At 46.9% G+C, this 14,641-nt stretch overlaps 1 protein-coding gene across 8 annotated transcripts in view; it reads right to left on the bottom strand.

Annotated features, from left to right (window-relative positions):
- Window positions 1-14,641, bottom strand: part of LOC135069306 (E1A-binding protein p400-like) — a 318,615-nt gene that overhangs the window by 241,980 nt on the left and 61,994 nt on the right. For all 8 annotated transcript variants that reach the window (XM_063964668.1, XM_063964667.1, XM_063964670.1 and 5 more), the window contains one exon: window positions 5,231-5,318. In XM_063964668.1, the coding sequence (XP_063820738.1) occupies window positions 5,231-5,318 (88 nt within the window). The remainder of the gene's footprint in view (window positions 1-5,230; window positions 5,319-14,641) is intronic.

Below are 14,641 nucleotides of genomic sequence, written 5' to 3'. Positions count from 1 at the left end.
TATAACCTGAGGGGGCTTAGTGCGTCAGGTTTTATCTAATATAGGATTTTCACAAATATATACTGTATTACGTATTTTTCTCTGTGATTTAGTCACCATATCTCTCCTTTATCTCTGCTGGTGCTGACTACACTGCGCAGGGGTTTGGGCTAGAGGTATTGTGCTGCTGACAAATTGTACTGTGTTACCTGATACTGAAAGTTATATCATGTCTGCTTCTGAGAGTAACGGTTCTGGGGCTGAACACACTGCTGGTGTTGCTGAAGCCGCAGATACCTATGAGGAAAATATAGCAGCTTTGGGCACTGGTTCTGGGGACTCCTTGCCCCCCAGTGGGACGGTGGCAACGGGGGCAAATAATGATCCGCCGTGGGCCGCTTTTTCCACGCTTCTGCATACGCTAGTTCCTAAACAAACACCCCCTATGGGACCCCCAATGCCGGTGCAACCGTTTGTGGTCCCTGCAGCTAACCCGCCATGGGCGGACGATTTATCTGCTCAAATAAAGAAGTTGAACCAGTCCCTGACTACTAAAAAGTCTGACCGTCGCTCGCCTACGTCCAAGGGGTCCTCTAAGCGAGCACTTGTCTCCTCACAATCCGCTGCTGTCACTGACACCTCGTCGGATGAAGATTGCACTTACACTGACCCCACAGGTTCTGACTCAGATACGGCTGATGGGGAGGGTGGTTCACATGTGGATGTTCCTGATCTTTTGGAGGCTATTAAGTTAATTTTACAGATTACGGATGATCCTGAGCCAACCGTTCGTCCTAAGAAACCAGATAGGTTCAAGCGTCAGAAGGTGACTAAACAAGTTTTACCTCACTCTGACCACCTAATTGATATACGTCAGGAACCCTGGGAAAACCCGGGTACGAAGTTTGTGCCTCAAAAGAAGATGCTGGCTCGCTATCCCTTCGCGCCGGAGCTGTCTAAGAATTAGGAAGCGCCTCCTCCAGTGGACTCACATGTGGCAAGGATGGTGGTTTCCTCAGCTCTACCGGTCACCACCGTCACGTCTCTAAAAGAGCCTACGGATAAACGTGTGGAGGGTTGTCTGAAAGCGATTTACACCCTCACGGGTGTTGCACAAAGGCCCACTATTGCAGCTACTTGGGCTGCAGAGGCCATTGAAGCATGGGCCTTGGAGTTAGATGCTGAAATCTCCTCAGACCATGCTAGACAATGCTTGTCTTATATTGTCACAGCTTCTCGTTATATTAAAGAGGCGGCTTCTGATGCCGGTATCCTGGCAGCCAAGGCCTCTACTACGTCAGTCCTGGCTCGTCGGATATTGTGGCTGAGATCCTGGTCTGTGGATCTGGACTCTAGAAAAACCCTGGAGGTACTCCGTTTTAAGGGAGATATTCTGTTTGGGGAGGATTTAAATAAGATTGTGGCTGACTTGGCTACTGCCAAACCTACCTGTCTGCCAAGTACTGCTCCTTCTGTGTCGAAGGCTAAAGGTACTTCCTTTCGCCCCTTTTGTCCTTCAGGTAAAGCAAAAGGTCAGGCGTACAACAAGCAAGCCCGCACTTCCAAACCTGGTAAGCCTAAGCCGAAAAGAGCCTGGGCGGCCCGTCAGCCAGCTTCCAAGACAGATAAGCCTGCCGCATGACGGGGCGGGCCTCTCTCTGGGGGATCCCAGGGTCGAGGGCCGGCTTCTAGGGTATACCCAGGAATGGTTGAAGACCACTTCAGATGCCTGGGTACGGGAAGTCATCACTCGAGATTACGCCATAGCCTTCAAAAACCGACCCCCTCATCGATTTTGCCAGACAGATGTCCCGTTGGACAAGACAAAGGCAAACACTCTACATTCGGTGGTACAGACCCTCCTGGATACAGGAGTCGTAGTACAGGTGCCTCTTGCGCAGAGGGGCCGGGGGTACTATTCTCCGCTGTTTCTAGTCCCGAAACCGAATGGGTCCTCCCGGCCCATTCTCAACCTCAAGGCATTGAACAGGTTTGTGAAGGTTTCCAAGTTCCGGATGGAAACCCTTTGCTCTATAGTTCTGGCCTTGGAACCTGGGGATTTCATGGTCTCCCTGGATACACAGGATGCTTACCTGCATATTCCTATAGCAGTGTCTCATCAGCAATACCTGAGATTTGCGATTGGCAACTGCCATTATTACCAGTTTCGGGCGTTACCTTTTGGTTTAACAACGGCTCCGCGAGTCTTTACAAAAGTCATGGCGGTGATGACGGTGGTACTCCGCCGTCAAGGGGTCAGGATACTGCCGTATTTGGATGACTTGTTAATCCTGGCAAATTCCCCAGAACTTCTGCTGCGTCATCTAGATGTGACGGTCCGGTTTCTGCAAGCCCACGGGTGGCTCATCAACTGGAAGAAGTCATCCCTGATCCCTGCTCAGAGCATGGTGCATCTGGGAGCACTATTGGACACTCACAACCAGTGGTTGTTCCTGTCTCAGGAGAAAGTCCTGAAACTTCAGGACAGGATTCGTTGCTTCCTATCTCGTCCGCAAGTGTCGATACATTCGGCGATGCAGGTGCTGGGACTCATGGTGTCAGCATTCGACATGGTGGAGTACGCTCAATTTCACTCTCGCCCTCTCCAGAGGCTGATTCTAGCCAAATGGGACGGCCTGCCTCACCAGATCAGGTCTCAAATGATCTCATTGACTCCGGAGGTCCGTCTGTCGCTGCTCTGGTGGCTCCGGGACCAACAACTAGGCAGGGGCCGTCCGTTCTGGATATCCGACTGGGTCCTGTTGACGACAGATGCCAGTCTAAGAGGTTGGGGCACGGTGCTGGAGCAACACTCCCTTCAGGGGCGGTGGACCAAGGAGGAGTCCCTCCTCTCGATCAATATTCTGGAGTTGCGGGCGGTCTTCAATGCCTTGAACCTAGCCCAGCATTTAATTCAGAACCGTCCTGTTCAAGTACAGTCGAACAACGCCACCACAGTGGCTTACATAAATAATCAAGGCGGCACTCGAAGCCGCCTAGCAATGAAGGAGGTCTCACGGATTCTACAGTGGGCAGAACGCCATGTACCGGCCATATCGGCAATATTCATTCCGGGAGTCCTGAATTGGGAAGCGGACTTTCTCAGTCGTCAGGACGTGCATGCCGGCGAGTGGGGCCTCCATCCAGAAGTGTTTCAACTCCTAGTGGAAAGGTGGGGCCTTCCAGACGTAGATCTGATGGCGTCTCGACACAATTACAAGGTTCCGGTCTTCGGAGCAAGGACAAGGGATCCTCAAGCAACATTTGTGGATGCGCTGGCGGTACCGTGGAGGTTTCGGCTGCCGTACGTGTTCCCTGCGGTGTCACTCCTGCCCAGGGTAATTCGGAAGTTCAAGCAAGAAAAAGGAATTCTGCTTCTCATAGCTCCAGCGTGGCCCAGACGGCACTGGTTCTCAGACCTGCAAGGCCTATCGTCAGAGCGTCCAATTCTACTTCCACAACGCCCAGACCTCCTCGTTCAGGGCCCCTGTATCTACCAGGACCTAGCCCGGCTGTCTTTGACGGCGTGGCTCTTGAAGCTTCCGTCTTAAGGGCTAAAGGGTTTTCTGAGGCGGTCATTTAAACTATGTTGCGGGCCTGGAAACCGGCTTCGGCTCAGATTTACTATAGGGTCTGGCATTCTTACTTTGTTTGGTGCGCATCTAACGATTATGACGCTTCCAAGTTTAGTATAGCCAAGTTGTTGGCGTTTCTTCAGCAGGGCCTGGACTTAGGCCTGCGTCTGGCCTCCCTCAAGGTTCAAATATCTGCCTTGTCGGTGTGGTTTTAGAGAAAAATTGCGACCTTACCTGATGTGCATACCTTTACTTAGGGCGTGTTGCGTATCCAACCTCCCTATGTCCCGCCTGTGGCTCCTTGGGACTTGTCGGTGGTTTTGGAGGCGTTACAAGAGTCTCCATTTGAACCTCTTGGTTCAGCTGACCTTAAGTGGCTTTCCCTTAAGGTGGTGTTTCTGCTGGCTATTGCTTCAGCTAGAAGAGTGTCGGATTTGAGTGCCTTGTCCTGTAGTTCCCCATATCTGATATTTCACCGTGACCGGGCGGTTCTTAGGACTCGTCCCGGCTATCTACCTAAGGTGGTTTCTTCGTTCCACCTTAATCAGGAGATTGTAGTTCCGGCACTTGTTTCTCCTGATCTGTCTCCCAAAGAGCGGTCTTTGGATGTGGTACGGGCTCTCCGTATCTATGTGAAGAGAACTGCTCCTATTTGGAAATCTGATTCTTTTTGTTGTGTTTGGGTTTCACAAACGGGGCTGGTCTGCTCACAAGCAAACTCTGGCCAGATGGATTAGAATGGTGATTGCACATGCTTATGTGAAGGCTGGTCTCTCTGCTCCTGATCACATTAAGGCCCATTCTACTCGGTCTGTTGGACCTTCTTGGGCAGCCCAACGTGGTGCGACCCTTGAACAATTGTGCAAGGCGGCTACGTGGTCCTCTGTGAACACGTTCATAAGGTTCTATGCCTTCGATACTGCCGCTTCCCAGGATGCTTCCTTTGGATGCCAGGTTCTTGTGCCCGCTACAGTGCGTCCCCTCCCATAAGGAACTGCTTTAGGACATCCCCATTGTCCATTCCTTGTGGAGCCCAGTGTACCCCGCAGCAGAAAATGAGTTTTATGGTAAGAACTTACCTTTGTTAAAACTCTTTCTGCGAGGTACACTGGGCTCCACAAGGCGCCCACCCTGACGCACTTAGCTTCTTTGGGTTGGTATAGCATTAGCCGCTGACACGTCTCCTGTCGTGAGAATGCGGTGTTGTGGCTACTGACCGTTGTCGTCTCTTTTCCTGCTACTGCATTGGACTGGTTAACTAAAAACTCAGATCCTGTGCAGGGGGGCGGGGTGATATAGGAGGCGGCGCTATGCATTCTGGGAACAGTTAAAGCTTCGAGCCTGTTGGTGCCTCGGATCAAGATCCTACTCTACACCCCACTGTCCATTTCTTGTGGAGCCCAGTGTACCTCGCAGAAAGAGTTTTAACAAAGGTAAATTCTTACAATAAAACTCGTTTTTTTAAGATGTAATTAATTTACTAAGATTTACTATAACTTTATGGATTGAGTATAACCACACAGGAATGCTAACATTGGGATCAGTGATTTGCAGCTTTTTGACAGGCATTCCGGCAATTCATTCAGTGGCGCATGTTGGACTGACAATGTACATGAGAAGTAGGTTTACATATTCAGCCTTTGTTCATTATTAGGAGCAGCTTGTTGTTGACATACCTGCTTGTGTAAGGGCTTGCTGTCTTTTAAAGGCTTCAATATCTATGGCATTTGCTGCTCCTACTGCTCCAGGGCCTGCCAGAGATTGCTATTTGCAAGAAAATACAACACATACAACAGAAGTTAATTAAAATACTTGTTATATAAATACAAAATGAATAGAAAAATGAGTCAAAGTCTAAAGTCTGTCAATGTGAGAAACCTGTGCAGGAAATGTATCCTCCCTAGTGCAGTGTACAATACAGATTTACACTACTGCGCATTAGAGGACATTAACAGCATATGTTTATTCTGTGGATAAAGGAAAACTGTAAAACAAATACTGTTTAGCGGATTGTTTTAAACAAAGCAGCTAGATATTAAAATGAAGCTCCATGTTATGAACAATCAAAAGACATGAGTTTAATCCCTTATTGGTGTTGTTTTCAGATTTCCACGCCCCTTTTCCCACTGAACTGAAATGTGGGGGTCTCTCATCAGCGCTGTCCCCTAGGAAACTAGAGCACTGCTGATAAGGGCCAGATTAGGAGTTGGCTGCAGAATGCTTGACCCCACTTCCAACAATCACAGTTCGGTATCCCAATGCCAAACGTTGGATTGTTACATCTTTGCACTTAGATCATTGCATTGGTGACCAGTAGCTGTGTTATGGTGATTCAGGAAACAAGGTGAAATAGCAATCTGCTGCGGCCTACTTCTTGCGTGGCATCAAAGTCTACAGGGACCCCAACACTGCAGTGGATAGTGTACTCAGAAGAGTACCTCAAGGAATCCAGGCATGAGGAGGGGTTGTAGGTGTTCCACCTAAAAGGTAGAATGAACTTTTACATGTATTACCATTTTTGATCTCTTCTAGTATTCAGCAACAAACTTACTGTTTTGATTACTTGGGGGCCAATTCAATTGCTTTTGCGCCTCCTGCTGGGAGTCATAAGCAATGGGCATCTATTGTAGCTATTCAATGCCCAACTGCTAGTTAAGGCACATGTCAGCTCCGGGTTTAGTCACGCAAAGCGACTAAACCCACTGGAAAAAACCTGAATGGGTGTCCAAACTATGGACTTTTTAACACATTTTTTTCTGGCAAGAAAAAATGTGTCTGCCATAGGGATGGATATTGGAATCGGTGGTTAGCAACCACTGATGTTTTAAATTTGATGGATACTTTTTCCATTGAATTGCGGGAATCCGATGGTTGCCAGCCGTCGGATACAGCTATCTGATGCCCATCCGATGGCTGACCACTCTTTTTTCAGCTGCGAACACCCATAAGTGGTGTCCGTAGCTCAGCTAGTGCGCATGCATGAAGATATGACTGCTTCTGCGCATGCGCAAAGACTAAGCATTGCAATGGTATTACCATCATATGGTTGCGATGTGATGGCTAGTGTCCATCCCTAGTCTGCTGCAGCTAATGGGCGTCTATCGAAGCAACAATTGAATAGCTATCGATAGAAGCCCATTCCTTCAGACAGACAGCAGGTGGCACGTGCCACAGTTAATTTGGCCCCTTGGAAACATTGTGAAGAATTCATTGGGTGAAACTAAATTACATAGGATTCTTCATCCCCAGAACTCCAAATTCTAAACAAAAGCACCTCTACAGCAGGAATACCAATGACAATCACAATAGTACTAGGCCTACACCATACAAACTTACAACCAACAACAAGGCAGGTAAGTGTGTGGATTATTATATCTACACTAAAAAGGTCTACAGTCAATAGGTCTACCACTAATGGTAGACATGCATTAGGTTGACAGGATCAAAAGGTCGAGATGGTCAGAAGGTTGACCTAGAATAGTTAGACTGTAGGAAAGGTCGACAGGGTCAAAAGGTCAACATGGAAATGGTCAACACAAAAAAGTAGACAATTTTTTTGTGGTTTTTTTGGGGGGTCTTTTGTCACTTTTCTGCCACAAACATTGGTGTACCACGTTCCCTTGCATGGCTCGCAGCAAGGTACCTCACTCCACTATCACTGCACTCTGTCCACTATTCCCAATCGTAGTCCATGTGGATGCTGAAGTATGAAAAAGCTTTAAAAATGAAAAAAATACTTGTGTCTACCTTATGTGTGTCATGTCGACCTTTTTACCCTGTCGACCTTTTGAACTGTCTACCTTTCATATGACAACCTTTTGACCCTGTCGATCTTTTGCTTGTCTACCATTAGTGGTAGACCTATTGACTGTAGATGTTTTTAGAGTAGATCTATAATCCGGATACCGGCAGGTAAATAAGAGGTGTGCAGCTGAGTCAAGCAAATAAACTATATAGTATATCAATTATTTTTATTGCATTTCTATGAAGACTGTATTTATAATAAATTTGCTCAAGATTTAAAAACCATTGCAATGTTCAGAATCAGAATCAATATTTTTTGAATGCTAAGGAGTATTCTATTATATTCTACAGTGCACATCAGGTGGTAAAAAAGGTACATTTTTTTAATCATTCTAAATCAATCCAAATTGATGTTGTGTTTCAGGGGCTACAACACACATTTACTAACAGATTAATTATTTACATTTTTAGATCGATTTCAAAATGACTTTTCTAAATTTGTGCCAGGTCTTTGTATGCAAGAACAATAAAATAAAGAATAGATTGCACTATACTCACATTAAAACTGGTTCTATATTCTTAAATCATAAAATTGCATCCTACATAGGATCCTATGTACATAGGAGCATGGATCAGTGGATCCCAGTGTTTTTCATGGTGGACTATAGTCATGAAAAATCATGAAAAAATCCTAAAGGAAAATACTAAAGTATTTTTTTACATTTCAATAAATATATTCACTTATCATTCATTATCACTGCTGTAGTATGCTAATGAAGGATGGATTATGATCGTTCCATCCTTCACTAAAGTCGCTCCAATGTGCACGGGCAATCTGGGATGACGGGATTTGTTCCGATGTTGGAACTAATCCCCATCGCTTCAGTGTTCACCCAGCTTTATACTCCTTGCATGTTCTTGGTTGTGACCCACAGAGGTTCAAGCAAAAACAAGTGAGGTTTTTCTATCGTTATAACTAGAAACCTGTGCAGACGCGCATTGTGCAAAGTTCAACGGACTCTTGTGGCTAACTGAAACTGACCCATCGAGGTGAGAGCAACAATAAGTGTTCACAGTACTACAGTACCTGGAAGTGCGTGCACCTTCACATCACGCAAGGTTCCTACGGGACCTCTCGATGAATTGAATCTTTCCCATTAAATGCATTGAATGCAGCCAGCATTTAGAATACTCCTACACCCCATAAACAACAATTATATCAGCAATAGTAATGATGGGTAGTCATGGTAATAATAGGAAGGATAATGGGATTTTGGGTCTTACCTGATAAATCCTGGGATACTGGAAAACGTTGGCTACAGGTGGAGCTAAAGGAGTCTGGGCACCAAAAGGTTAAGCTTCAAACTTCCACTCCCCTATACCCCACCGCCTGCCTGCAGCCACCAGTTAATACTAACAAAGCCCTAAGGACAGGGAGTAGGAAGAGAGAAGGAAGATGCCAGCATACACACAAGGAGAGACCCATGGGCCTGCATCACCACATATTTTAATTAGCAGATTCTATTTGTGCGTCTTAGTCGCACAGCGATGCGAATAAGATGCATTTTCATAAAAATAAAAAAAACGCTCAATGTTAGCAATCCTGCCCAGAACTGCCATCTCACTCACAAGAGAACAAATCTGTATTGTAAGAACTAAAATCCCATTATCCCATTATTGTCATGGAAAATGTTGGGATGACCTACAGCTGTCCCCTAAGGGAGGGAATGCTCCTGTGCTGCACCCTTTACACAAAGCTGGCATCTCTGTAAGTGAAGGTGTCAAAACTGTAGAAAATGTTGAAGGTGCGCACAGAGGGCCATGGAGCCTCCCTTCAATGTTGCTCGGCCAAGGCACCCGGCAGAGTCATCCAGGAAGTGGGCATTCACCAAGTCTAACACCCGGTGGTTGGTCAAAGAGTTTGCCTACTGGAGGACCAACCTAATCCAATGCACTAGCGTCTACTTGGTAGCAGGGCAGCCTCTTATGTTGCAGAGCACTCAGTGATTTTACGCGTTATAAGCATTAAGGGACAAAGGGGTCTATTTACTAAGCCTTGGATGTAGATAAATCGGACTGAGATAAAAGTCCCAGCCAAACAGCTCCTAACTACCATGTCACAGGCTGGGTTTGAAAAATGACAGTTAGGAGCCGACTGGCTGGGACTTTATCTTTGTCAGATTTATCGCCATCCAAGGCTTAGGAAACAGACCCATAGTTTTAAAAAAGGACCCAGGACGTGCTGTGATGACTGCTAAGCAACGCATTTTCTCCGGGTCCAAATTAATCCTGCTACCTCCCCTTCTAGTCGATGTGGCACTGCCATCAGTGTGAGAGCTCCTCCCCCCAGCCCCCCCCCCCCCCCCCCCCCCCCCGCTCACCGCTCACTCTGTCACTCAGAGATTCCGTTGCCATCTCCGGTCACAGGGCCTAATTCAGACTTGATCATAGCAGCAAATTTGTTAGGGGGCAGATATAACATGTGCAGAGAGAGTTAGATTTGGGTGGGTGTGTTAAAACTGAAATCTAAATTGCAGTGTAAAAATAAAGCAGCCAGTATTTACTCTGCGCAGAAACAAAATAACCCACCCAAATCTAACTCTCTCTGCACGTTATATCTGCCCCCCTGCAGTGCACATGGTTTTGCCCATCTGCTAACAAATTTGCTGCTACGATCAGGTCTGAATTAGGCCCACTGTCCTGCAGCCTCCGCTCTGTGGCGATGTCTGACCCGGACAGGGGAGATGACTGCAGCGCCGGCCTGGAGGCGGACCCCCCAGTACCGTAGAAGTACATTCGGAAGCTGGTTGCCGCTGGAAGATGGCAGTGACCCCCCGGCTACCGTAGAGGAGAAGAGCACCCTGGACTCTGAGCAGATGAGGAAGTTCTTGTCTGGCTCGCAGGTACACACGGGGCTGGTGAAGAGGAGCATACTGAAAAGCATACTGAAAGGTGAGGCTCCCTGGTTGGCTGTGGCCCGTTACTGGTGTCTATGGCCAGCTGTGGCCTCTGTGGCTGGCTGTGGTTCCTGTCAATGGTTGTGGCCCCTGTGGCTGGGTGGATGTGGTTCCTGACAATGGCTGTGGCCCCTGTGACTAGCTGGCTGTGGCTCTTGTACGGCACCAATCATACCCATAGTGCCGGCTGCCCAGGCACAAGTTTATTTAGACATAGGGGCCTATAGTGAATCCCCAGCCACCCAAATCTCCTCCACCATACACTCTGACCCCCATCACAGGCTCTGGCCGTGTCACAACCCCCCTCCTGAACGGAGAGACACAATTGCATTTCTTCTGCTGTCTGTCTGGTGACGCTACTGGGGTTTTTATTTACTTATTTAGCGCCCAAAGCATCCACAGCACTGTAGAATAGCGTCAGAATGACAGAACATGAGGACAGCATTACAGTAACATTGCCTGGTAGAAGAGAGCGGTCAAAGGGGGCAGCTGTGCTAACTCTGCCACTGCTGTCAACTGCGGCAGGTATAAAACATGTATATGTTATTTCACCAGTTCCTGACACCTTCTGTGAGTTAATGAAAGCCCAGGCCGTGTTGTATTTGCCATTTAATAAGGGCAGTACAGGCGGCTCTGCCCCCAGTGCACTATTGTAATCCAGTGCATGGTCACTTAGAGGATATAATATTTTCATTATGCTGGGCGGTTAGCTGTAGGATAATTGGCCTTGTTCCTATGTGTGACCAGGGTGTTTTCAAGGAAATAGCCACAATTTTTTTTTTATAAATGGGCCCCTAAGTGGGGGAGATGGATGTTTTTGTCTGTACCTGAAATGAAGGAGGATAAATGTATGTCGTATCAGTATGTAGCTAAAGGAATGGAATGTGGGTTGCTTCTGTGCTGGTGCTGGTACTGATACTGATGAATGTGGGTTTTGTCTGTGTCTGTACTGTGGGACAACTGGACCTGTCACGTTGTCCGACTGGGCCTTTACCGCCTCACACTGAAGAAGAGGACTCTTCTAATTAAGTGCTTAGCAGATTGCTGTAGCTCCAGAATGTTGATTGGAAAGCGGGATTCCCGTGTCGTCCATCAACCCTTGAATGGTGGTAGGCTAGCTCAGGCTAGCATCTGTTGTGAACAGTATTCAGTCCAGAACAAAAGAGGGGCATTCCCTGTCTACTGGGACTACCGAAGCCACCACAGCAAAGAGTGACACATTTCCTGGACAAGGAGAGAAACTGAGACCAAAGCTGAAGGGTGAGAGTGGTTCCATTTGGAAAGAAGCTCCGTCTTGAGAGGTCTGGCGTGAAACTGAACATATTCAATTAAGTTAAAGGTGGAAACTAATTTGCCCAAAACTTGTATGCAAAGATGACTCGGCATCCGAAGGAGAGACCTTACCATGTTCTGTAAGGCCACAATCTTTGTGGGACAGGGTATCCAGCAGTGACAAAGATTGCAATGGATACAGGCTTGACTTGCAACAATTTATGAGCCAGTGGTACACCTGAAAGACCTGGAGGTGAGTAGGTGATGCTCCTAAAGGATGGCAGGCGATTAAGCTGCAATGAGAAGGTCATACAGGAGTGGGATAAACTGGAGTCCATGAAGATGAAGATTGTCCGCCATCACGGACATGACCTTTGTGAAGACACCAGGTGCCATCAATAAATCAGAAGCTGAAAAGTGTACCAGAGCTGGCTGTAAATCATATACATAGGATGGATTGCTTCATAAAAGAAAATCACAATTTATTTCTTAAAATACATATTAAAACATAGGGGTATGTAATAATTACTGTTAGCAATGAAATTCATATATAGACACCTCCCTACATAGGATATCTATTGCAAGTCCACTCCCACATGTATAGGAATTATCAATGATTTTGGCTAGGACAACATCCAATAAAATGCAGTCACTGTGGAGCAATGTTGTTTTTCCGGATAAGTTGATGATCCCTTGGTACTGCAACAGCCTTAGAAAAAGTCCATTTGAAGCTGCAGGGATATGTATATTGAAAAGTTCACGGTGGTGGATAGATGTCCAAAAGTTGCCAAATGATCCCAAGGATACAGAATGTGGAGTGGGATCCTAGAAGGTAATTCCAAAACAAGCTCATCAATAAATCAAACGGCAAGGGCCACAATTGGTAATGATTGAGAGAACTGCAGAGCGGAGGAATTGCTGTTGGTCTTCCCGAATAGAAATATGTAAACAGACATCCTTGACATCCAGCTACGCTATGAAGGGTAGACAAGTATGGCGGACTGGAGGGATACATCCTGAACCTGGGAACCCTGAGGAAGACATTCAGATTTGGTAAGATGAGGATGGGGTGGAAGGAGCTATCCAGTTTTCTGTATGTGACACAGATTAGTGTAAACGCCAGTCCCTCTTTGATAATGCAGAACTAGGGTGCGGACGTAAGGATGGGCCTCCTGGAAGCCCAAAGCTTAACCCCAACACACTATGCCTTGCACCCAGGAGTCAGACATTGTTCACAGCCATGCCTCGAAGACAGTTAAAAGACAGCCTCCTACTTTGGACACCCCAAGTTGGCAGTCTGCCCAGTCATGCAGTCTATTAATCATCAGGACCCTGGACCCCGACTCCATCCTGACCAAGGGCCTGATTCATTATGGATCACTTAAGAGATCGTATGTGCAGTTTCCTAATGGTGGGAAAATGTACATGCGCAAGACCTGTTCTGCGCATGTGCAGAATGGGTCCTGCGAGCTCATCTCTAAAATACAAACGCCTCTTCCTGACCGACAGGCAGAGTCGCTTGCGGGGAGGGGCATTGGCGGCCAGCATTCAGGAAAACGGGGGCGTATTGCCCTCATTTTCCAGGAGCGGCGAGGCCAAGGACTGCATCTCGAGATGCAGTTACCTTGGCCCCGCAAACCACACTGTGACGGCAAGGCTGCTACGAACAGCTTTTTATTTGCAATCTTTAATGAATCAGGACCAAAGTTTGTCTGACCTTGGACTTATCTCCTCTGTACGAGGAAACAGCTCTCAAAGTTGGGCTGAAATCTTGACTTGCCCTGAGGATGAAAGGACGGAAAGGAAGAATTCCTGGGTTCAGAAGCTACATCAGGATGGAAAGCAGACTCGGAGTCCACAATGATTTTTACCAGTTTGGGACAAAACATTACTTCTCCATTAAATGGAAAATATTCAAGGTATTTCTTGAATTTAAAGATTGCAAGCCAGGAATAGAGCCACATTTCTTGCCTGGCAGCTATAACAGACGATACTTGGACGATAGTGGACAGGATGCTGGAATCAACAGATCCCTCCCCTAGATAAGAAGCAGAAGCGAGACCTGTCTGGAGTGCTGCACCTGCCACATTTAATAGCCTAAATTGGTCATCGCCTTTTAAGGAGGACAACTCTAGGAGATGAAACCTTGGAGTCTGACTCATACCCAGAGTGTAGGGGAGTATTCATAGGATGTTTGGATGACCTCTGGAGGACAGCCAGGTCTAACGTCTGTTGTAGAGAGTTGGACACCTGTACAAGGCCTCGTATGGACTTGGATAAGCCCTGTACCCAAGGTGGCTCCAATAGCCTAGTGTGGAAGCTATCGGCAAGGAAGAGGGATCACCATCAACATGTAAGACCTGGAACAAGCCAATTGTATTACTAGTTCTAGCACATCCTGGGACAAGATGGCAGTGGCCATGCTGCAGGGGAACCCAGCCATTTTGCCGCCGTGAAGCACTCTCCACAAAGCCCCTGTAATCCTGAGCTGCACTGGAGAATTATTCCTGATAGTTTCTGCAAAAACTGGACTCCAGCACAGAAGTGGAAAGCCTTTGAACAATTTCCCTTGGCAAACATATCCACTGACCAAAAAAGCTAATACACATACAGGACATGTAAAGTGGACCAAGGTGGGGGAGGGGGGGGGGTCAGGGGATTAAGAGGCCATGAAGGGGGGGGGGGAGGTTGCGGAGTGCACTGAACTAATGGAGGAAAACTAACCAATCATGAAAGGGGTTATCCACAAAGGCATTGTAAAAAAACAGAACAATCTGAAAAATTATACTAAAGGAAACTAAATTACACAGAAATGTAGTCTAACACAGACAATAGGACGTAAACTACTGCAATATCAAATAAATGAAAAGAAAAAAGGATTTTAATTAACTACCGGTAAATCCTTTTCTCGTAGTCCGTAGAGGATACTGGGGTTCCATTTAGTAACATTGGGTATAGACAGGTCCACTAGGAGCCATGGGCACTTTAAGAATTTGATAGTGTGGGCTGGCTCCTCCCTCTATGCCCCTCCTACCAGACTCTGTCTAGGAAACTGTGCCCGAAGAGACGGACATACTTTGAGAGAAGCATAGATAAGGATAGTGGCGAGATTCC

This window comes from Pseudophryne corroboree, chromosome 1, assembly GCF_028390025.1.
Source record: "Pseudophryne corroboree isolate aPseCor3 chromosome 1, aPseCor3.hap2, whole genome shotgun sequence".
NCBI lineage: Eukaryota > Metazoa > Chordata > Amphibia > Anura > Myobatrachidae > Pseudophryne > Pseudophryne corroboree.
The sequence above is the reverse complement of the archived record's forward strand: the minus strand, read 5'-3'. Positions and strand labels throughout refer to the sequence as shown.